This window comes from Ambystoma mexicanum, chromosome 2q, assembly GCF_040938575.1.
Source record: "Ambystoma mexicanum isolate Mex_15411 chromosome 2q, UKY_AmexF1_1, whole genome shotgun sequence".
Lineage (NCBI taxonomy): Eukaryota > Metazoa > Chordata > Amphibia > Caudata > Ambystomatidae > Ambystoma > Ambystoma mexicanum.
In genome coordinates, this window is record NC_090924.1 from 1,367,859,488 (window position 1) to 1,367,882,198 (window position 22,711).

Consider the following 22,711-nt stretch of genomic DNA (forward strand, 5'->3'; position numbering starts at 1 on the left):
CCCATGCTCGCAGACATTGAACTTAGCGGCCTGGCTCCTGAAGTCAGAATTTGGGCACCTGCAGCTCCCTCAAAGATGTATGGACATACTCTGAGAGGCAAGAAAACCGAACACTCAACATTTTGTTTCGTTTGTTTTATTCCTATTTATATAGCGCCCAACAGCCCGAGGACATCGTGGCACTTGTTACAGTACAAAGCTTAGTTACTTAGTTACATGGTCATTAGCAATATATATACAGGTTGCAATATAGTTATATAGTCATTAGCAGTATATATACAGGTTACAATATAGTTATATTACATTTGTGTTATATTACAATATACATGGCAGAAGTGGAGGAGGTAGTCCTCCACTTGCTAGTTGAGGAGAGTGTCCTTGAGGTTGTTGCGGAAGATGGAAGTTTCAGCTCTAAGGGTGGCAGGGAGTGAGTTCCAGAGTTTCGGTGCAATATAGGAGATGCCTAGACCTCCTGCTGTGGCTCTCTTTATGCGTGGTATGTGTAGCTGGTTGGTGTACTGAGCTCTGGTGGGGCGAGTGGATGTGGTCCTTGAAATTGCTTCAGATTGATATGCTGAAGCGGTTTTGTTGATGCATGTGTGAGTGATGGTGAGGATTTTCAGAGTAATTCGGTCTTTGACCTGGAGCCACCGGGCTTCACGTCTGGCGTGGGATATATGACCTTTTCTAGGGAGGCTCATGGCGGCTCTGAGGGCATTGTTTTGTGTGGTTTGCGGTCTGTGAATGTTTTGGCGGAGGTGCCAGCTAGGAGGGCGTTGCAATAATCGAGTTTGGCTCCTATAGTTGCTCTAGCTATGGCCAAGCGGTTAGGGGTGGATAAGTAGGGTTTAATGGCATTGATGAGTTTGGTGCTGAACGCTGATTCAGAGGCTATGGCGCTGACTTGTTTGTTCATCAATAGATTTGCATCAATGTGAACACGTAGAGTCATGACAGAGGATGATACGGAGATGGTTGAGTTGTCTATGTTAAAGTTGTTGTATTGGGGGCTTAGTTTCGATAATGTGTTTGTCTGGCCCAGGATGAGAATTTCAGTCTTCTCCCCGTTAAGACAGAGGCCATTGATCGCCATCCAAGCTTGGATAGTATTGTTATTCCAGTAAGTGGAAACGGTTTGTCATCAGGTGCAACTCGAGGAGCATCAACCCTATTGACTGCTCTCCCACACATATTGTTTTGTACCTAACTTATTTACCGGATCTTTAAGTCTCTAAAGGTTCACTTAGCTGCGCTTTCAGCCTACACTACATCACAACAGAGTGTTGTGGTGGAAAATACCAGTGATTAAGGCTTTCATGGAGGGTGTGAAAAGAATTCACCCTCCTGTTTCTAACCCAACTCCCGGATGGGACCTAAACGTGGTGTTGACTAGGCTTAAGGGGCCTCCTTTCGAGCCTATGCATAGAGCGATTCTTTAAGATCTCACCTATAAGACTGCTTTCTTGATAGCTATTACCTCCATTAGAAGAGCAAGTGAACTACAAGCGCTCTCAGTCCTAGACCCCTTTGTAACAGTTCACAGAGATAAGGTAGTTCTACGCACTCACCCTAGGTTTGCGCCTAAATTCATTTCTAAGTTCCATGTGAACCAATCCATAGAACTACCAACATTCTTTCAAAACCCTTACAGCATGGGAGAAAGAAACCTTCACACACTTGATGTACGCAGAGCAATCATGTTTTACATGGAAAGAACTCGACCACTAAGAAAAACAAATCTGTTTTTCATTTCAGTAGCAGTAGGAAGAGAAGGAGATGCGGTCTCCAAATCCACTATTTCTAGGTGGATTGTCAAATGCATCACACTCTGCTACACTCTTGGTAAGAGAGAACTGCCCTTCAAGCCTAGAGCACATTCTACTCGAGGCACTGGGGCTTCAATAGCATTCATTGCAAATGTTCCCCTTGAGTCCATTTGCAAAGCGACAACCTGGAGTTCTGTACACACCTTTACAAAACACGATTGCCTAGACACTCGCTCTAGGTCTGATTCTCAGGTGGGACAGGCAGTGCTAAGACATCTTTTCACTACTGTTCCCTCTCACAAACCACCTACAACTCCGGGTACTGCTCGCTCGTCTATGCACAGCATGAAATTCTAAGCAGATGAACAAGCATCAGAAGACATGCATTACTTACTGTAAAAGCATTTCTGATGATTGTATCTGCTTAGATTCACATGCGCCCACCCTTCCTCCCCGCTCGGATGTAAGAAACATAGACGTCTACTACTTTCTGTCTCTTTTCTGTACTCACTCACGATAGTCATAAGGCTCCCTCACGGCAGAAAAAATACAATCAGAGGGACCTCGACGTGTGAGGGATTTTGGGTAGATTACATGTCACATAGGGATAGTGTTACAGGCACGCCCATGTCGACGTCCCCTTTCGATTCTCGAAAGACAAGATGCAATACTCCGTGGTGACCACTGGATGTCGGACTACATGCAGAGCATGTGAATCTAAGCAGATACAATCAACAGAAATGCTTTTACGGTAAGTAATCCATGTCATACACATCTATATTCTGCTATTCCCACAGACCCAGGGACACTAAAGAAACACTGGCAGAGACTCCCCTTTGTTTAAACAGGTCCCGGTCGTCTTTTGTCACCATTTCTTTTTGGAAAGGTCCTTCTGGAATTTGTCACTGCGCGCCAAACCAGGTTTGGTCCCTTTGTTTCTATGCCTTTGGCAGCCTTCAGGACTGAAGACCGCCTCTGGTGCTCGAGTGCCTGGGGTGGCCAGGAAGTGAGTGAGGTGCCCGAAACTCACTGTGCTTAGTCTCCTAGGAGACCCAAATGCACTCTGGCGTGATTTGATTGCTGACTGTCCGGCAAGGCAGCCACCCTGCTGGGTGAGTGGCAACTAGGCTGGAATGAATGGGAGAAAACTGTATAAAAGGCAATTCTCTTGGACTGAAAGGCAGAGTCGACCACTGGAACAAAAGAACCGAAGACGAGCTGGAAGAGGACGGCTGCTGCAACTACTGGACCGTTGGTTTGCCGGTGGAGTTCTGCTGAAGGTCCGTATTGCTAGTGACAGAGAAGCCCCTTCAAGGATGACTTCTTCCTTTGAGTTGGTGGGACCAATCAACTCGTAAGCCACCTGGATACCATTCTCGGAGCTAGTTAGGATTAACCAGGGGGAAGGGCACCAGCATGTGTGCTTGAAGAACAGCAACCGGAATTAAATTTGCCAGCTTTGTGACCAGTCTCCTTGCAGTGCAGGAGTACCCCCGACGTCCTCCCTCTTGTCCCCACGACTGAGGCTCAGGAACAGCAACATCTGCAGGAACTGCCAGGAACAGAAGTCTTCAGCTGCATCTTTTTCTTCAATATAAGGTACTGTGAAAACCCGACCGAGAGAACGTACCTCTCACCGCGAAAGTTCGTGGAACTTTGACAACTTGCAGGCCTTGTCAGCTTGTGACCCAACATATGATTACCAGAACTGCTTTATCCTATACAAGACTTTAGCCCATTGACTTTGGCCTAACCTATTGCATTACATTGAATTGACTCCTCTGGTGAACTCAAACTATTTGCCCTGTCTAAGAGTAACTCATTTTCTTGTTATTAACCTATGCCTTTTTGCTCCTGCTTCAAAGTGGTTTAAATGCCTCAGAAACGTACAGTGTAAAGTACTGAAGTATATTTTTGTGTGATGTAGATTGCCTCCTTGTAGCAAATGTTTTATAACTGACTGTGAAATAAATTAGTGTTTTACGAAGAAACCCTTGAGTGTAAGAGTTTATTTGAATACTTGGGATTGTAGACCTCTGTGTAACATTGTTACAGCTCACTTTCCCTCTGCTACCAATAACTGTGTAGTACAGACTTATACCAAAGGTTGGTTGTGCTTACACCTGTAGTTATAGTTGCGTGTAGTGGTACCAAAGGGTACTGCATACAAACTCTGCCCAACAGTAAGTAAAGTCAATTTCACTTCACTGTTCTTGAAAACAGTAGTTTCACAAAGAGAAGGTATTTAAACCTTTGGGAAATCTAAGAGACTTCCCTGCGCCACTGCACTGATGGTGCTGTGTCTCACAATGTAAAGATGCCTATTGATTTTGTCAGACTCCAAAGTCAAAAGAAACAAAGTCCAAATCACAGAATAATACACGAGAGGGTGGGGAAAAAGGTCTAGCTCCCTCCAGGTTAGAAATTAAAAGTCTTAAAGTCCAGCAAAAGAGTTGGGTGTCTCCAAGGTAGACGGGAATGAGCACATTTCTGAGAATTCTCCGTAACATTTACATTTAAAATTAAAAGTGGATACTCAGCATCTCCCCATCACGCCACATAAGGTGGGGGTGCTGGATTCACAGAAAAAAATGTGAAAGGGATCCAAAGATCCTTTCTACCCTTGGTAACTGTAGTTCTCACAGGGCTAGCCAGAGAAAGTTAAAAGGGGAGTCCCTAGAGCAGCCCAGCAACATTAGGCACTTATTGCCAATACGTTGTCAAAGAGCATAACTTTTAAAAGACACTATGGAGAGTCTTACAAATGACACCCATATAAAGAGTAAAAGATTCTGAGAGTGTGGGAAAAGGTTCCCACTCACATATGTATAAAGAAAAATTATCCTCCAGTAAAAGCAAAACGTTCTGGGGTTGACGCAGGTCAGGGTGATTGATCATTGCTATGAAAATCTTAACTAATATCTTCCCTCTGCCCACGTTACCGCAAAAGGCGAATGCGGTATATCCCTTAATTGCTTGTTTTACCTTTATAATTATGTTGACTCTTGGTTTGTAGACGTGAGGGTGGAGTATAGTCTACTTATCCGTGTACTCCTGCAGGGCAGAATCCAATTCGGCACAACAGAATTTCTATTTTTGGATTCGAGGGCCCCTTTTTTGGGCCCCCCAACCTTTTGCTTTTTCTCCCTCCATTACTTTGGTATTACTAACCTAGGGACGTAGGGACTTTTTACTCAAAGGTCAATAAAATCAGCACATTAATTTGACACATAATAATTACTGTTTAAACGCAAGAGACCATTCAGTTTCTGGTGACTGATTTACAAATAGCCAGTAGTAAGTACAGTGATTTCACCAAACCATGTAGGTTATTATTTAAGTTGCATGCATGTTACTTTTGACTTTTATATCCTACATCTGTATAAAATGGGGCAGCATTTATGTACTACTTGTGTTTTAGGCAACAGAAGACGACGACGTGCAAATAGCTGACGACGCCTCCTCGGATTCCGGCTCTGTTTCAGGGCCAGATTTTAACTACATACTAAACATGTCCTTGTGGAGCCTGACAAAGGAGAAAATAGATGATCTGATCAAGCAGAGAGATGCGAAGGTATAACTTGTGCTTACTTAACAACTAATCTATTAAATTGGACCTATTTTGCTATATTGTGCTATTTGTAAATATTTTCATTTATGTCATTGCAATGTGCAGATGACTGAGAAAGTCTGCAGAATGCAAATGTCAAGTGAATACTTTAACCTGCTTCTGGCACGAACTTTTCTGAATTGTTTGGCTATGTAGGGTTTGAGAAGTATTTCTTTTTTCTTTTACGTCCAGGGGAAAGAGCTTAATGACTTGAAGAGGAAGTCTCCTTCAGACCTTTGGAAGGAGGACTTGGCCGCCTTCGTGGAAGAACTTGAAGTAGGTTTCAAATATTTCTGTAGGGTTATGTTGTGTTGACTGCGAGGTATAAGATGTCCTTTCTGGCTGTTCTGCAGTTTCTTTTTAGGGGTGCCCAAACGTTTTGTTTTTTCCTGGGGGTAAGTAAACACAAAGAATTTCTCTCCCACTGTCCTCCAAAGGATAACATTGAGAGAAAGTCTTTGTATCCTTCCATTCCACTCGACTCCACTGATTTTTGGTCATTGCACTTTGGTAGTAAAACCTGAAAGATAAACACACATTTTTACTTACCAGTAACTTTGTTGCATCTCTTTTCTTGACTATTCACCAACACAAGTACTGTACCTGCATCAGTTACATTCTGGGGAGAAGCATTGTGCTTTTGGGCACAAGGCCCCACTCTTCATAGGGATTGAACTTCTGAAGCTAGGGCATATTTCTTGTGACCTGGTTACATCTTACAGCATCACTTACTTAACTTTTCTTATTGATTTATGTCATTGAATGCATTTTAAGAACATATGGTGACTGTATATAGGTTTACTATTGAGCGTTGTGTAAGATTTTCATATTTATGATCGATCTTCCTGACCTGTGTCATCCCTGGAACTTTTTGCTTGGATTTGGGAACTATTTTACCTTGTCCCTATGTTAATAGGAATCTTTTTTCCCCTCTCACCTAGTCTTTTACTCTATATAACGGTGACCTTGTTATGTCTCTCCACAGTGTATAGTTGAAGTTATAGTTTCATTCAACTTTTGGGCTTAGTCTGGGTTGCCCCTGTGGCTAACCTGTTAATTTCTCTTTCATGTACTTGGGTGAACTATTGTTCCTAAGTAGTAAAGAGGGATTTTCATCCCCTTTACGTTTTGTATAGGTGAGCCAGCACAACGGGCTACTGGCACCCCTGTCAGGCAGCCTTTTGTAGAGATTAGCACCCTCTCCCCTATTGGGGAGAGGGTGCTTATCTCTGCATTTATTTTGTATAGGCTTGCCTGGCAGGGGACAGCGCCTCGCCTATTCAGCCTTAATGGTGGTGCTGCCCCTTGCCAGCTGGGGAGGGGCAGCGTCACCATTAAGGCTGAAAGGGTGAGGCCACTGGAAGCAGAGGCCTTTTTCCTAAAGACTGAAACTCCCGCGAATCCGTTTTCTCTATAATGGTGGCGCCGGCCCACGTGTATCACTTGATTAGTGATTAGCGAGAGCTTCAAGCTGTAGAAATAAATGCCTTTTTTGTGTTGTGGCCGTGGCTGCCAGGGGAGATAAGTGGGCCCCGGCAGGGCCCCGCCCCCGGCCCACGTAAAGCCCTGTTCACAGGCTTTTAATTCAGCCTTGCTAATGATCAGATGGGCCACCATTTTGCTAAAATGGTGGGCTCCTTCTTTTCTCGCCATTGCATGTGTGCTTGCTCTTTGGGAGGTCTTCCCCTGCCATTCTAGGTGGGAACGACCTCAGTGGAAGTTTTGTCTTCAGCAGGAATCCTTTGGATTCCCTGCCCAGGGTCCAGAGTGTCTGAGAAGATAGGTAGCAAGGGAGGGGTCCAAAACTCTGCAGCCCTTTGTCTTTCACCTTGGCTGGAAGGAGCCAACTCCCACTGGGGTGGGGAGGCTGGCTGTCCTGATTGTAGAATGCTGGGAGAGATTGCTGAAGTTGTGCTGTAGTTCCTGTTAAATACTCAGAACCTGGAAGCTGCTGACAAGTCGACCACTGAAGCTGATACCGAAGAGGAAGATGAAGAAAAGACTACTGTAGCGATTTCCAGCGACCGGCAAGAGCCAGCGTGTAACCTAAGCCTGCTGTTGCCTTTCCTTCCGATCGACATAAGGGTCCCAAACACGACGACTCCTACTCAGAAGCTGGTGGGATCCACTAGACTCAAGGAGACCTGCATTTTGACCCATCCCCTGACGTGCTGTCACCTTGCTGGGCTTCAATACCCTGGGACATCGATCCATTGTGCGGTGCACAGTCTTCTGAATCTCGCTGAAACTTTAGCAACATCCTGCTGGATCTCCAGAGACGATTTGAGTCCTTTAAGTCCCCTCACCAGAGTAGTGGACTAGATTAGCAACGAGAATCCGATTGCGAAACTCGGTCTTCTCCTGGCTCCTGAAAAAGGGCGCCAAAAGCACACCGCCACATCCAGCCGCGAAGAAACTCTTGCTTGCAGCCTTCCCTTTGATCCCTTCTGCAAGATCCCTTCCAGTGTCATGTCTTCATTCTTCCTGACAAGGAAGATGTCCTGCTGCAAACTCTTCTTCTGTGCTGAGGTACTGTGTTGGCTGGGGTATTGATTGCCTTACACCTTTTGTGATTCCTGTGAAGCATTGGGGATGATTCATGTGATTCAGAGTTCTCTCATACAGTTTACCCAGGCCCACTGCTGGAATCCTTCTAGGCTGTCTTCTCTGGAGTCCCTGGTACCTTTCTCCAACTCTAAAGTAAAATACGTACTTGTCTTGAACGGCTTTCCACAGGAACACTGACTTTTCCTGTATCTGTGCCTATCCTGACCTGTCTGCTGGCAGCCAGAGACCTAGTGACCCCATACTGCCGCTGAGAACACTCATGCTCCAAGAATAGAGAAGGACTTTTAAGGTTTGGGCCTTTTGCCTAGAAAATGTAACCAGTAAGAGTTACTTACTTGTAAAAGAGCTGGTTTGGTAACTGTCGTTCTGAGATATGAGCAGTTAAAGTTGTTGTTTCCTTTGAATGTGTTTTGCCATTCTTAAAATTATATAGAAGGTTAATTCTACTTTCCTGTGAATTGGTTGCTACTCTTCCCAAATGTAATGTGTTGGCTTCACTTTACTATTTCTATTAGAAAATGTATGTATACTGTTTGCTAAGATTTTGATAGCAATGATAAATTTCCTGACCTGTGTCAATCCCAGAACCTTTTTGCTATACTGGCGGATTATTTTTCCCTTACCTCAGTGAGTGGCAACCTTTTTCTACACTCGGTCTTTTACTCTTTTTATGGGTGTCATTTTAAAGAGTCTCCATAGTGTCTTTTTAATGTTATCCTCTTTGACAACGTTTGGCACATACTGCCTATTGTTGGTGTGTTTCCCTTGGAGCACCCCTTTTAACTTTCTGTGGCTTACCGTGTGAGAACTAGAGTTACGAAGGGTAGTAAGGATCATTGGATCCCTTTTACATTTTATTAGGTGAGTGCAGCACCCCCCCACCTGTGCTGGGGGGCATACTGGCGTTCCCCTATCTCATTCTAAATGTAACATTTAAGTTATAAGGACAAACATGCCTTTAATGGCTGGTTGCAGTGAACCTTTTTATTAATTCGGTACACCTTTACAGCAGGCTGTTTACACAGCCGGTGAAGGCACCCATTTTACCAAATTGGCCCCTGTCTTCTTTTTTCGACATTTTAGTGTTCCTTGCCCCTTCTTGTTCCTTCCCCTGACAGCCAGGGTGGGAAATTCCTTTGTGCTAATTTTATCTTCGGCGGGAGACCTCTGTCAAACCCGCCAAGGCTCCAGAGTGTCTGTGAAGGCAGGAATATAGGGCGGAGTCCAAAACTCTGCAGCCCTTTGTCTTCTGTTGATTTCAGCTCCAACCTTCCCAAATCCCAAATCTAACAGCTTGTAACCCTACAGTCATTTTTCTTCAACAAACTCTCTAACTTTGTGCAAGACTTTTACTATCTAAGAAGTGCCTGAGACTTTTCTCCAATTGACTTTGGCTGTCCTAGCTCCCTGCAGACTCTTCTATTCCATTTGACTTTGATTCTTACCATCCCTTATAGATGATGCATTGGTTTTGAACTAATATTGCTGGGAAAGGTATTTATCTAGATTTCATTGGAAGATTTAAGGTGCTCTGCCAAACTGTTTAATCTTTTTCCTTCAAACCTTTTCTTTCTGCCAACCTCAGAATCTGCAAAGTGTACTAGTGATAAATAAATGCAATTATTGTCCTAGTTAGTGAAGTCACCTCAGGGTGTAGGAAGTGTGTATGAAGCATCTCTAAAGAGCATCTACTAGCTCTGTGTTGATTCTGGAAAAGTATTTTGAAGTGTATTTGATTGCTGCATATATTTCCCTTTTTAAAGAATACTTATTTAAAAACGACAGTTAAATAATTATTTTAACTAAAAACCATGTGTATCAGTGTTATTTGGGTCTTTGTATTTGTGGATTTCATTGCTGCAGCTCTACAGCTCACATGTACCCCTCTTGAGATGAGCCTGGCTGCTCAGTCACACTACCATCTTGTGTAGTATAGGCCTATACCAATAAGTGTGTTACCTAGTACCAAGAGGACAAGGGTTGTGTAGTCTCCCCAAAGGATTACTACATCAATTCTTGCTTAACAAAGAGTGCCTTTAGGGAGCCAAGACAGCCAAAGTAATTTGCCCTAAGTCTATAGTTCTGATGCACTTCTCGGATACAAGTGTTTCACGAAGTCAGATTGTTCAAAGGAAATCACTGAAGACACACAAGCTTCCGTGCTCATGCAAAGGGGAGTTAAAATCAACTCAAAGTTAAGCAAGTGCAAATCTCAAGTGAGACAGCACGAGTTAAGGCAAGAAGATAAGTACCCATAGGCCCAAGCAGTACCTTTTCGTTTGAAGAAAAGTGGTCCAACTGGATGTCGTCTTGCTACAGCTCTGCAGACCCTGGTTTATGAGCCTCAGTTGTGGAGACAAGAGGGAGGATGTGTGGAGGGCTCCTGCAGTGGTACTCAGGATGGTCGTCGGCTCTCTTCGATTCAGCGTCACTTCGCGGTTTCAGCGCTTCGCAAACAACACTGATGCAGAACAAATCTCCAGTTGGACTTTCCCTGCTCCCTCGGTCCGGGACTCTGGTGAGGGGAATCTGGATCAGGATTTCCTGCTCCTGGAGTGCCCTTAGGAGGCTCCTGGAGCTTTTAGCCGGATGTGTTCCGCGGCAGACGTTGCACTCGGTTATGGACACTCGACCCCTGGCATTTGGCTTCTGCAGCAATGGAGAGACACAGCAAGTCGGGGATTGCACCAAAATGGAGTTTGTTTCCGGGTTAGTTGGTTCCACTAACCCAAGGAAATAGGTCGTCCCTTCCGTAGCTTCTCTGTCGATGGGAAAAAGGATGTCGGCACAGCAGCAGCGCTTCACCGGTACTTCAAGTTCCAGGAGGTTTCAGTGGGCTTCTCTTCGCGATTTCCGCTTCCGCTTCAGATGTTTCTTCCAGTGGTCGACTTTGCTTCTAGTCTCAAAACCGTCGCCTTTTAAGCAAGTTTTCCCATTCATGCACAGGCTAGGCTGTCAATCACACAGCAGGGTGGCTGTCCTTTCGGGACAGCCAGCCGACCAATCGGGACTGGTTTCGATCAGGCACACCTAGAGACAAAGGACCAGGGAATTTCGGACCCTCCTTCACATACTGTCCTTCCAGGCACACTGGAGCCAGGGACATGCTTCACGGCTGAAGCCTGCCAAAGGCAAAACACACAAAGGGCTCAAATCACTCAACGCACAAGTACAAACCCAGAAATTCCTCACAAACAGAAAATGGTGATAAAAGAGGACAGGGGCCATTTTGACAAAATGGACACAAATGGGTGCTGTACTGCAGCTTGAGGTTTCAGGCTGCAGTCGAAAAGCACAATGGTAGTACAAATTAAACCAATGCCACCAGCCATTTAAAGTAGGGAGGTTAACAGAAAATGTTCCATGAGAAAGTAGGATAAGGGGCTACGAAGTAAACCCCCAGCACTCCACATAAGATGGTATGTGCTGTACCCACAAAGAGAAAAGGTAAGTAAGATCAATTTCACCTTAATATTCTTGGGAACTGTAGTTCACCCAACAAAAGTTATGTAAACATTAAGAGAAATCCAAAGGTTTTCTCAGTGACCCTGCACTGAAGTTGCTGTGTGTCAGTATACAAAAAGCAGATACCTATGGAGTTTGTCAGATTCCAAAAACAGTGAAAACATGAAATCCAAAACGGGTCAAAACACATGAGACAAAGGTCCCACTCACTCAAGAGTTCAAATTAAAAAGTCTGAAGACCAGCAAAAGAGCTGGGGGTCTCTAAGGTTAAAGGGAATTGGCACACAAATGAACATTCTCCCCACCACTCCACTCTTATGAGACCCACATGCACTCTGTGGTGTTTGGCCGGCTGACTGTTCGGCAAGGACAGCCACCCTAGGCTGGAATGAATGGGAGAGAACTGAATAAAAGGTGAGGCATTTGGTTTGGAAGGCAGTACCCTTTGGGTGCACTACACACAACTCTGACTACAGGTATAGGAAACCCAACCTTTGGTCTGAGTTGTACTGCACAGTTTTGGTAGTGTGTTCAGCAGCCAGGCTGATCTCAAGAGGGGTCAATGTGAGCTGTAGGGGAGTTTCACATAGATTCACAGTGACAAGTATTCAAATAACAATTACACTCAAGGTTTCTTGAATAAACAATTATGGATGTATTTATCAGTCAGTTAACATTATCCTTCTTCGGAAGGGTGCAATATAAAAAGGAACACACAAATACTCTTCAATACTGTACACTCTTAGTTTCTAAATCAGTAAAGACCCTTTTGGGATGGCCCACAGACACAACCTACACCCCCAGGTGACTTCAATAGCTAGGGTGCTGGGGACATTAATATCTTACTGTTTGCATTTAGAATACAATTAGAAGTTGGTTAAAGGAAAAGGTTATTAGAACAACAAGAGACCACAAATATTTTTAAGCAGGCAAATACTTTTGGATTCCCTAAAAAGAGTCATCCAATACAATAGGCTAAGCCAAAGTAAATGGGCTAATGTCTTATATAGAATGCAACACTTCTGGTAGGTGTTGGGTAAGATTTGCACAGAACTAGTAAATCTTCCTTTCCTGATTTATTAGGGAGCATTCTCATAAATGTGCTAATTCCGTTCACCTTAGAGACTCCCAGCAACTTTGCTGGATTTTGAGGACTTGATTTTTTTTTCATGGAAAGAGTGTGTCTTTTCCCCCGCTCTTTCATGTATTTTGATGTGTGTTTTACTCTTGTATTTTTTGATTGAGTTTTAGATGACTCCGTAGGCATCATCTTTTCATGTGTGTTACACAGCACCTTGAGTGCAGTGACGCAAGGATGTCTTTCAGACTTCCAAAAGGTTTAAATACCTTCTCTGGGATAAACTACTGTTTCCCAGAGAATGTCAGTGAAATTGACTTTACTAGTTGTTGGGCAGAATTGCATGCAGTGCCCTCTGGGACCACCACATACAATTAGGACTACAGGTGTAAGCAAAATCAACCTTTAGTATAAGTCTGTACTACATAGTTTTTGGTAGCGAGCTGAGCAGCCAGGCTGATCTCAAGAGGGAATGTGAGCAGTACAAGGATGTTACACAGAGGTCTTACAATCACAGTGGTTCAAATAGACACACTCCAGGTTACTTGGTAAAACACTTATTAATTTATTACACAGTCATTTAGAAAACATTTACTAGAAGAAGGCAACTTAATATTATACACAAACACACTTCAAAGACAAAACATTATCAAGGCCAGAACTTCTTCTAAACAGGAGACCTGCCCCATTGAAGTGAAGGTATCTGCCAGAGAACAGCTCTTTAAATTCGACCCCATCTCAGAGGCAGATATGTTAGAGGTGCCGAATAGCATGAAACCTACCACTTGCGCAGAAAATATCCTGCCTCCTGGTGGTATTCTCCAACACAAATATATGTTTGCTCCCATCCTCCGGAGAATAGTGACTGCTTCGTTTGAAGAGGGCATGGTGCCTAAAGATCTGAAGAAAGTCACTATCACCCCACTTAAAAAAGCGGGTCTAGATCCTAAAGATCCCGCAAACCTTCGTCCCATAACCAACTCGAACTTTGTTCTCAAACTGTTAGATAAGGTAGCAACACAGCAACTCCAATACTTTGTAGAGAACCAGGAGATTCTGCACCAGCAACAATCTGGCTTCAGAGCATCCCACAGCACTGAAACAGCCATGCTGGATTTGCAGAATCAGATGCTTACTTTGTTGGGGACGAAAACAAGTTGGGGATGTTGATGCTCCTAGACCTTAGTGCCGCATTTGGTTTGGTGGATCACCACCTTCTCATCAAGGCGCTTAGAGAGAATGTTGATTGCTCGGAGGGAGCCATTGACTGGCTCCTGTCCTTTCTTTCCAACCACCAAGCGAGAGTACACTGGGGTAGCAGTTTCTCCGACCCATGTTACATCCTATTCGGAGTGCCTCAAGGGGCCAGCTTATCACCAATGCTGTTTAACATATATATGCACACATTGTGTAGCCTACTGGTGAAAGCTGGAGTGTCGTTTACAAATTACGCAGACGACACCCAACTCATATTGGAGTTGGGGGAGCAGGTTGCCACGGAGAGTGAAGTGATCACTAGGGTTTACAAGATAATAGACGACTGGATGCAGGCAGACTGGATGTGCCTGAACGATTCAAAAACCAAACTGATGCTGTTTGGCTCCAGTCGTCAGCTGGAAAAACTGGGGGCAGAGTACAACTCATTCCAAATTAAGAATGCCACTATTCAGGTGGTCCCCAAGGTGAAGACTCTGGGTATGATGGTCAACTCTGTGCTCGACTCTCATGCCCAGACCAGTTTCCTCCAAAAAAACACAGCGTACTATCTCAGGCTTATGAAAGCAATTAAGCCACTGCTTAACGAGGGAAATAGGGCAACGATAGCCAGAGCCATTATCCTCTCACGGCTCGACTACGGGAATGCCCTGCTGTTGGGGGCCTCATCCAAGGATCTATCCAGCTGTCAGGTGATCCAGAACAACGCGGTTAGGTTAGTGAAAAATCTGAAGAGGAAAGACCATGTTACTGAAGAGAGGCTTTCTCTGCACTGGCTTAGAGTAGAAGAACGCATAAAGCTCAAGGCTCTCTGCCTGGTACACAAGTGCCTTTTTGGCACAGCGCCTGCCTACTTGAAAACGAGTGTAGTGCCCTACAATCCCTGTAGAAATCTACGCTCGGAGGGGGGAAAATGCCTCCTGATCGTGCCCAAGTTCAAGTTAACAACCAGGCTGGGCAGATCTTTCCTTGTGCTGGCTCCTAAATTGTGGAATAGTGTCCCCGAATCCCTGAGGTCGGAAGTTAATCACTCCGCGTTTAGGAAGCTGCTGAAGACACTCCTCTTTAGATGAGAATCCGGGTGATGGCTATTTTTCAGGGGCACTCATAAGGCAGTAGCTATTCGTATTTGTCGTCCGTCACGCAGTATCAGTGTTTTATGTACAAGCGCCCTGATGCCTGTGGGCTACCGGCGCTATACAAAAATTAAATACATACATACATACTTACTTCAATGCGGAACCCATACGTTTCTGAGTAAATTAGGCTCCCCTGAAATATGAGCAAAATGGCTTTTCAGTTACTTTGAATGGGAGTAAAAGGCATAAGTTAATAGAATAGATCACAAATACTTTCTTAGGCAGTGCAAATAGTTTCAGTTCACTAGAGGACTCGATTCGGTTCAATAGGCCTAGGCCAAAGTCAATGGGCTTGAGTCTTGGATAGGCAAGAGCAGTTCATGTAGTAAACGGTAAAGTCTTTGCCAAAGTTCTCAGAAGTAGTTTGTACCAAAAAGAATTATATGTTGGGTCACAAGCTGATTAGGCCTGCAAGTTGGGAAAGTTCCATGAACTTTCACTGCGAGAGGTAAGTTCTCTCAATTGGGTCGGCACAGTACCTTAATATGAAGAACAAGAAGCAGCTGAAGACGTTGGTTCCTGGCAGTTCCTGCAGATCTCACTGTTCCTGAGCCTCCGTCATGGGGACAAGAGGGAGGGCGACGGGGGACTCCTGCACTGCACAAGGACTGGTCAAACAAGCTGGCAAAATCTAAGATCTTCAGTTCGAGTAGGTGTCTTCTAGCACACAAGCTCGTGTCCTGCCCAACCCCACCCACCCTAGCCCCCCCCCAGTTAAACCTAACCAGCTCCGAGAATGGTATCCAGGTGGCTTAGGAGTTTATTGGTCCCACCAACTCAAATGAAGTTGTCCTTGAAGGGGCTTCTCTGTTGAGATGAACTTGGCAATTCGGACCTGCAGCAGGGCTTCACAGGGCAAACCAACGGTCCAGGAGTTGCAGCAGCTGTCCTCTTCCAGCTCGTCTTCGGTTCCTTCGTCCAGTGGTCGACACTGCCTTCCAAGCCAAAAGCCTTGACTTTTATTCAGTTCTCTCCCATTCTTTCCAGCCTAGCTGTCAGTCACCCAGCAGGGTGGCTGTCCTGGCCAGACAGTCAGCTGGCCAATCAATACAGAGAGCATTTTGGTCTCCTAGGAGACTAAGCACAGGCAGTTTCTGGCACCTCCCTTCCTGCCTACCCCAGACACCCGGGAGCCAGAGGCGGGCTTCACTCATGAATTCCGCCAAAGGCAAAGCGAACAATGGGACTAAACCTGGTTTGGCGCGCAGAGCAAATCTCAAGAAGGACCTTTCCACAAAGAAATGGCGAAGAAAGACGACCGGGGGCCATTTTGATAAAGTTGGCTCCCGTGGGTGCTTTACTGTAGCTGCGAACGCAGCCCACGGTAAAGGCACACCATGGTAGTTCAATCGAAACCACTTCTACCAGCCATTCAGTGAGAAATGGGTAACATAACAATGTTACATGAGGAGCTAGACAAAGGGGATACTAAGTAACCCCTTCAGCACTCCATTATAAGATAGTGTGTCCTGAGTCTAGCAAGTTACAATGGTAAGTAAAGTCAATTTCACTTTACTGCTCTTGGAAGAAGTAGTTTATCCCAAATAGGTACCTTTGGGCAATCTGAAGGACTTCCCCGTGCCACTGCACTGAAAGTGCTGTGTGACACAATGTAAAAGATGCTGCTTATGGACTCTGTCAGACTCCACAACCAAAAGAAACAGTGTATAAAATCACATTAAAATACATGAGAGAGTGGGATAAAAGGGTCACACTCTCTCTTGGTTAAACAAATCAAATCCTCAAAATCCAGCAAAGTTTCTGGGGGTCTCTAAGGTGGAGCGAATTAGCACATTTCCGAGAATTCTCCCTAAAAGAAGTAACGAAAGAGGGAATGTTGGAAAGGAGCTACCACCTTCCTTCATTCCCAAGCGCTTTAGAATTAGTCAAGACGTCTGTTCACTGCTTCTAAGCACTAATACAGAACAGGGGGGAGGAGGTGCACTGAGAGAGGTTTTCATGCAAATATAATCATATATACACAGACATGGGCAGGCACTAAAGGAAGGAATAAATGTGAATATAAGGTGCAAATAACTATTAGCTGAATGCATTTGTAAATGTAAAATCCTATTTAGTTTTAAAATCTCAAAGCAGGCTCTCTGTCAAAAGGAATGTCGCCTGCACTAAAAATGGATTGCAGAGCTCATGAGGTGTTGCGTTGCGTCGCGTCGCTGAGGCTAAGCTCTGGCAGAGCACAGGAAGTGGCTCACCAGTTGTCTGCTGTCTGTCAAAAACCCATGCATGCTGAAAGGAGATTTTAACATGCACAACATACAGAATTTTGAAAACTAGGTATAACAGAAATTACAGGACCAGATAAAAAATATGAGGAGGGTGAATAAGGTATGGAGGGAATGACTGCAAAATGTTTTTGTACTTTAGTCATAGGTAGCAAAATGAAGCTACAGTATATTCTTGCATAGGCTAGCAGTATGTAAAGTAGTATGTCCTAAACAGTAAGCGCTGACCATGAAGGAAGGAAGGAAGACTTTGCACACCCCTCAACCCCCTTGTATGGAAGTAGGACAGTGTGGGATGGAGTCATGCACATTTCCAGAGATGCCACTACAGCAATTGAAAGTATGTATGCTTCTGTTTGGCTACAGTTTGCAGGAGAATGGGACGGTTGAGGGACAGAGACCGTTCAGGCAGCATAGTTCTTTGCTCCTATCCTCATTTCTGTAAAGAATACATTTGTTCTCCAGCATGGGGTCTGGCATGGATTCACATGCTCATGAATATTCCCCGTCGTCAGGCTGGGACTCCTTGGTAAAAGAAAAAATCAGTTTCAGTTTAGTTTCTGAACGGTCTTCCTCCTAATAACCAACCACTGGTCTCTGGGTTATACTGCCCCCAGCCAATGACTGCCCTCTACCTAAGCCTATCCTCAGGCAGCCATCTTCAGATTTTTACCGCACGTTCAAGTGTTGGGAGTCCTCGTGCTTAGCTCTCGAGCTTTTACTGCGTATTGCGTTTTTTCAAAGAGTTTACTTTTATTTTTGTTGGTCAAATCGAGCCTCAAGCTCCACCAATTCTTCTTCCAATTAACGGGGACCCGTTTCGGAAATGTCTACACCCCTCAAGGCCGCATTTTCGTTGAATTTCTTGGAGGATTCCGGAAGATGTTTGAGGACTAGCCCGCGTGGACATGGCCGGACACAAAGGAAACTCGCCATTGGTATGGGTTCCTCGGCTGCCAGGCTGGGCGCAGCATCGCCGACGCTGTCGACCACGAGCCAACGCTCGATGAAGAGGATGTCGGAAAAACCAGGTAAGCTTCGAGAGAAGACCTGGTTGACCCCGACTGAGAAAGCCAAGGAGGAGCGGGGCAGTGACCCTTCCCCCACGGTGAAGGCCTCAGACGCACAAAGGTTGCGAAAGCCCAGATTCACCAGGCTTCCATTGAGGAAGTGGCAGCGTCCCTGGCGAAACCTGCAGATGCGGCCCCATTGGAGATGACCTCTAGGCCCAGAGTTTCCCTGTTGTTCTGGAGAAAATCTTCTTTCCTGCCCATCGAAACGACCCCCATGAAACCCCTGGCTGAGAAGGGGGTGGGGGCGCAGTAGTCCTACCGGACTCCGATATCTTCTTTTAGGATAAGCTGGCAGGCCTCAAGTCAGTCTTGGACAAGAGATTCGTCGAGGTCAGGTCCTACTTGAAGGACCCCGACAAGGCAGACGTGGAGAGCGACAGGGGAGTCGAGGAACGGCTGATCGAAGAGGAACCAGAGGACACCACGCTGCTGCCGATGCTCCCGTTGCAACCGCTGCAACCACCGACTGACGGGTCGGAGGACGTCTTGCTAGCCCTGCACACCCTGTGTTCAGAAACAACAAGGATGCCTTTGCCTCCCCCGGACGATGCAGCGGCGACTGGACCGTGAGAGAGCCCTCCACTCAAGCGGAGGCGGGTCCATCCACCCCAACCCTTTCATCCTTCACCTCCATCCCTTCCTCTGAGGGACGAGACGGAGACCATTGGGACGGACGACACCGGTGACGATGGATCAGATCTCCCGTCGCTCCCACACCGGGCTTCTACTCCTGGCTCGTTTCACACCATGATCGCTTGGGCCTCATAGCTTTTTCAGCTATGCCCCGAGGAGCAGAAGGAGGGATTCCTTTATCAGCGAAGAGAGGCCAAGAGGAAGACCATGCTCTCGGTCCCGCTGTTGGACGACATCTGGGACAAGGGGCTGGCCCTCCTGAAGAACCCATCCTCGGCGAAGAGAGACCGGTACGAGAAGTAGTAACGGGTCCCAGACTCGGCACCAATGTGCCTCAGAGCTCAGCTGTCCCCGGACTCGGTGGTCTCCGCGGCTGCCAAGAAGAAATCTGCTGGGAAAACGGCGTCACCTTCACTTCGCCACCGGACTGCGAGAGGAAGAAGCTGGATACCATGGGACGTCGGGTCATTTCGTCAGCGACGACGACCATTAATGCAGCCAATGCTCTTGCTATCGTGGCCCGCTACGATGGGGAGCTGTGGTTTAAAATCGCCCCCCTCCTGGACTTCCTCCCAGATGACAAGAGGGCAGAGACCCTTGAAATCTTGCAAGAAGGCGAGGTGGCGTCGGACCACGCCATTACAGTGGCCACGGACATCGCCGACACCGGCTTCCGCCAGATGGGCAACAGCGTTCGTCTTGGTGGCCGGCTCAGGGCCACCGACTTCCTTCAAGACATTCAGACGACGGTACTGCACATGCCCTTCGACGGGAACAACTTGTTCAGCAAGGCAGTAGACAAGTCGCTGCAGGCCATCAAGGCAGACACTGAGACAGCCCGTGCCTTGGGCATGCTCCATCAACGACGGCCGTCCTTTCGGCCCTCCGGAGGCAAGTCTGTTGCCTCCAAAGGATTCTGCGGCAGCTCTTCCTCATACCATCAGGCGGCCCGTTCTTCATCGCAGGAAGCTTACACAGAGGCCGCAACAAGGCTGGCGAACACCGTCGTCAAGGGGCTCAAGGCGGTAAGGCCTTGGCGAAGCAGGACTGAACCGGCCATAACGTCAGGCCCCCACCCCCCCCCCCCCCCCCCGAGCACCCTGGGGGAGGCCGGCTGGTGAACTTCGACGTGTTGAAATCCATCTCCACCGACCGTTGGGTGCTGGATGCCCTGGCCCACGGGCACACTCTGAAGTTCTAAAAGAAGTGTCCTCGTTTTCCACCCATGGCCAGGAAAGAAAACCACATTCTTCAACTACTTCTGGCGGTACAAGCAATGCTAAAGGGCGCGATAGAGCTCGTCCTGAAGAGGCTCCAGGGCTCCGGAGTATACTTGCAGTACTTTCTTGTTCGAAAGAAGACCGGCGGCTGACGGCCCATCCTATGACCTCCGCCGCCTCAACAAATACATAAAATCCCAGAAATTCTGGATGGTCACCCTTCAGCACGTACTGGGACAGCTGGAAGAAGGGGACTTCCTGTCGTCGCTGGACCTGGAGGATGCCTATTTCCACATCCCCATTCACAAAGGGCATCGAATCTTTCTGCGCTTCGTGGTTCAAGGACGGCACTACCAGTTCAAGGCCCTCCGCTTCGGTTTGAAGTCTCCTCCAAGGGTCTTCACCAAGTGCCTGGCACCAGTGGCGGCGTCAAGGGAACTTGCCGACTAACACACAGCGAGGACTGTCCGCCTGCTCACGGAACTGGGGTTCTCCATAAACTATGCAAAGTTCTGCTTGGAGCCATCGCAGGACACCCAGTTCTTGGGAGCCAGACTCAACACGGTGGCGCGCCTAACCGCACCATCTGAGGACAGGATAAAGGCCATCCGGGGCAAGGTACAACGGCTGTTGGCCATGAAGGTTGCCAGGGTGAGGTCCATCAAGTCCCTGCTTGGCATAATGTCATGCATCTACCTTGTTCGGCTGGCCAGACTGCGGAGGCGGCCACTGCAGGAGTCCTCGATGCCCGTTGGATGCAGGAGAAGGGAAGCTTCGAGGACAGGATCGCCCTCAACGAGACTTTCCGTCGGCGCTTCTATGGTGGGGGTTCCGCATGCATTTCGCAGGGGGCACTTCCTGTCCCCGGCGCATCAGGCGAGGGTGACAACGGACGCCTCCCTGTACGGATGGGGTGCACACAAAGTAAATCTCCATGCAAGAGGCCTTTGGCTCCCAGAGGAGAAGTCGTTGCACATCAACGTCCTGGAGCTCCGGGCTATGTTTTGGGCCCTCAAGTCTTTCCTTCCGTCCCTCAAGGGCAAGGTGGTGCTGGTCTTCACTGACAACACCACAACGATGTTCTACATTCGTAAGCAGGGGGGGCACCAGATCCCCTGCTCTCTCCAAGGAAGCGCAGGAACTATGGCACTTGGCCGTCGCTTAGAGGATGTTCCTGGTAGCCTTTCATCTGGTAGGAGTGAAGAACACCGTCGCCGACTCACTCAGCAGGGAGCTGCGCTCTTGCCATGAGTGGGAACTTCGGCAGGATCAAATGGACCTACTGTTTCGACGATGGGGCAATCCCCAGATCGATCTGTTTGCGACGGCGATGAACACCAAGTGCCGGAGGTTCGCCAGCAGGTTTCCCCAGCTGGGGAGCATGGGGGATGCGTTCTCATTCCCCTGGGACTGCCTGTTTCTCTATGCGTTCCCACTGTTGCCGTTGCTACTACGACTCATCAGTCAACTCAGACAGTCCCGGTGCAGGATGATCCTCGTTGCACCAGCGTGGCCGAGGCAGATATGGTACCCGCACCTTCTGTACTTGTCGGCGTCCCCTCCAGTTAAGCTTCTGGCGGACGCAGATCTTTTCGCCAGGGAAGGAGCCGTGATCCTGCACCACGACCCGTCGTCGCTGAACCTGCAGGTCTGGGTCCTGGAGCATTACAGTTTGGAGGATACAAGTTGCCGGCAGACTGCAAGGAGGTGCTTGCCAAGGCCAGGGCTTCTTCGACTCTTAAGTGCTACGGACATAAATGGAAGAGGTTCACTGTCTGGTGCCGTGCACAGCAGATAAACCCTCTACGGATGAACACCCCTCAAGTGCTGCCGTACTTGCTGTCGCTGGCCTAGGCGGGGCTGGCGCACCCCTCTATCAAGATCCATCTGGCGGCTATCTCCCGCTACACCAGAACTCCGGGGCGATTGTCGCTGTGGTCGCATCGCCTGGTGAAGGAGTTAATGAAAGGACTTTTCCGCTCGTTCCCGCCGGTGAAGTCTCCGGCCCCGGCATGGGAGCTCAATGTGGTGCTGATTAGGCTCATGGGTCCCCCGTTCGAGCCTCTGCATTCGGCACCTCTGAAATTCCTGTCATGGAAGACAGCGTGCCTGTTGGCCATCACATCCGCACGAGTGGGAGAGATCCAGGCCCTCTCCTGTAAGCCTCCGTACTTTCCACGCAATGAGGGTCGTGCTGAGGACGCACCCCTCCTTCATGCCCAAGGTGCCGTCGGACTTCCATCTCAACCAGCCCTGGGTGTTACCTGTGCCGGCTGAGATAACTTTGCACTCGCTGGACATGGCTAGAGCGCTGAAGTTCTACGTGGACCACACAAAGAGTTTTCGGAAGACGTCACAACTGTTTGTGAACTTTGGCCCTGTGAACCAGAGGAAGGCCCTCTCACAGGCGGCTCTGTGGCTGCATCACGCACTGTCACTGGTTGGCAAACCGACAGTTGCCTGGCCGTCCGAGAGCCCATTCGACCAGAGGGATCACTCCAACTACGGCGTTCCTCTCTGGTGTGCCCCTGCTGGACATCTTCATGAGATTCTACTGTGTTGACCGGGATTCCAGGGAGGAGTCCAGAGTTGGCCAAGCAGTGCTGTGCAACCTGTTCGCTTGAAGGTGAGCCTGGTGAGGAAGTAAGAGATGCTTAATGTTGAGTTGTTGAAATGCTTAATGTTGAGCCTTGCCACCTTC

The 22,711-nt window shown here is 47.4% G+C and overlaps 1 protein-coding gene across 2 annotated transcripts in view; it reads left to right on the forward strand.

The window, feature by feature from the left end:
- TOP2B (DNA topoisomerase II beta) overlaps positions 1-22,711 on the forward strand; it is a 934,132-nt gene that overhangs the window by 757,626 nt on the left and 153,795 nt on the right. For both annotated transcript variants that reach the window (XM_069648849.1, XM_069648850.1), the window contains exons 26-27: positions 5,188-5,340; positions 5,569-5,652. In XM_069648849.1, the coding sequence (XP_069504950.1) occupies positions 5,188-5,340; positions 5,569-5,652 (237 nt within the window). The remainder of the gene's footprint in view (positions 1-5,187; positions 5,341-5,568; positions 5,653-22,711) is intronic.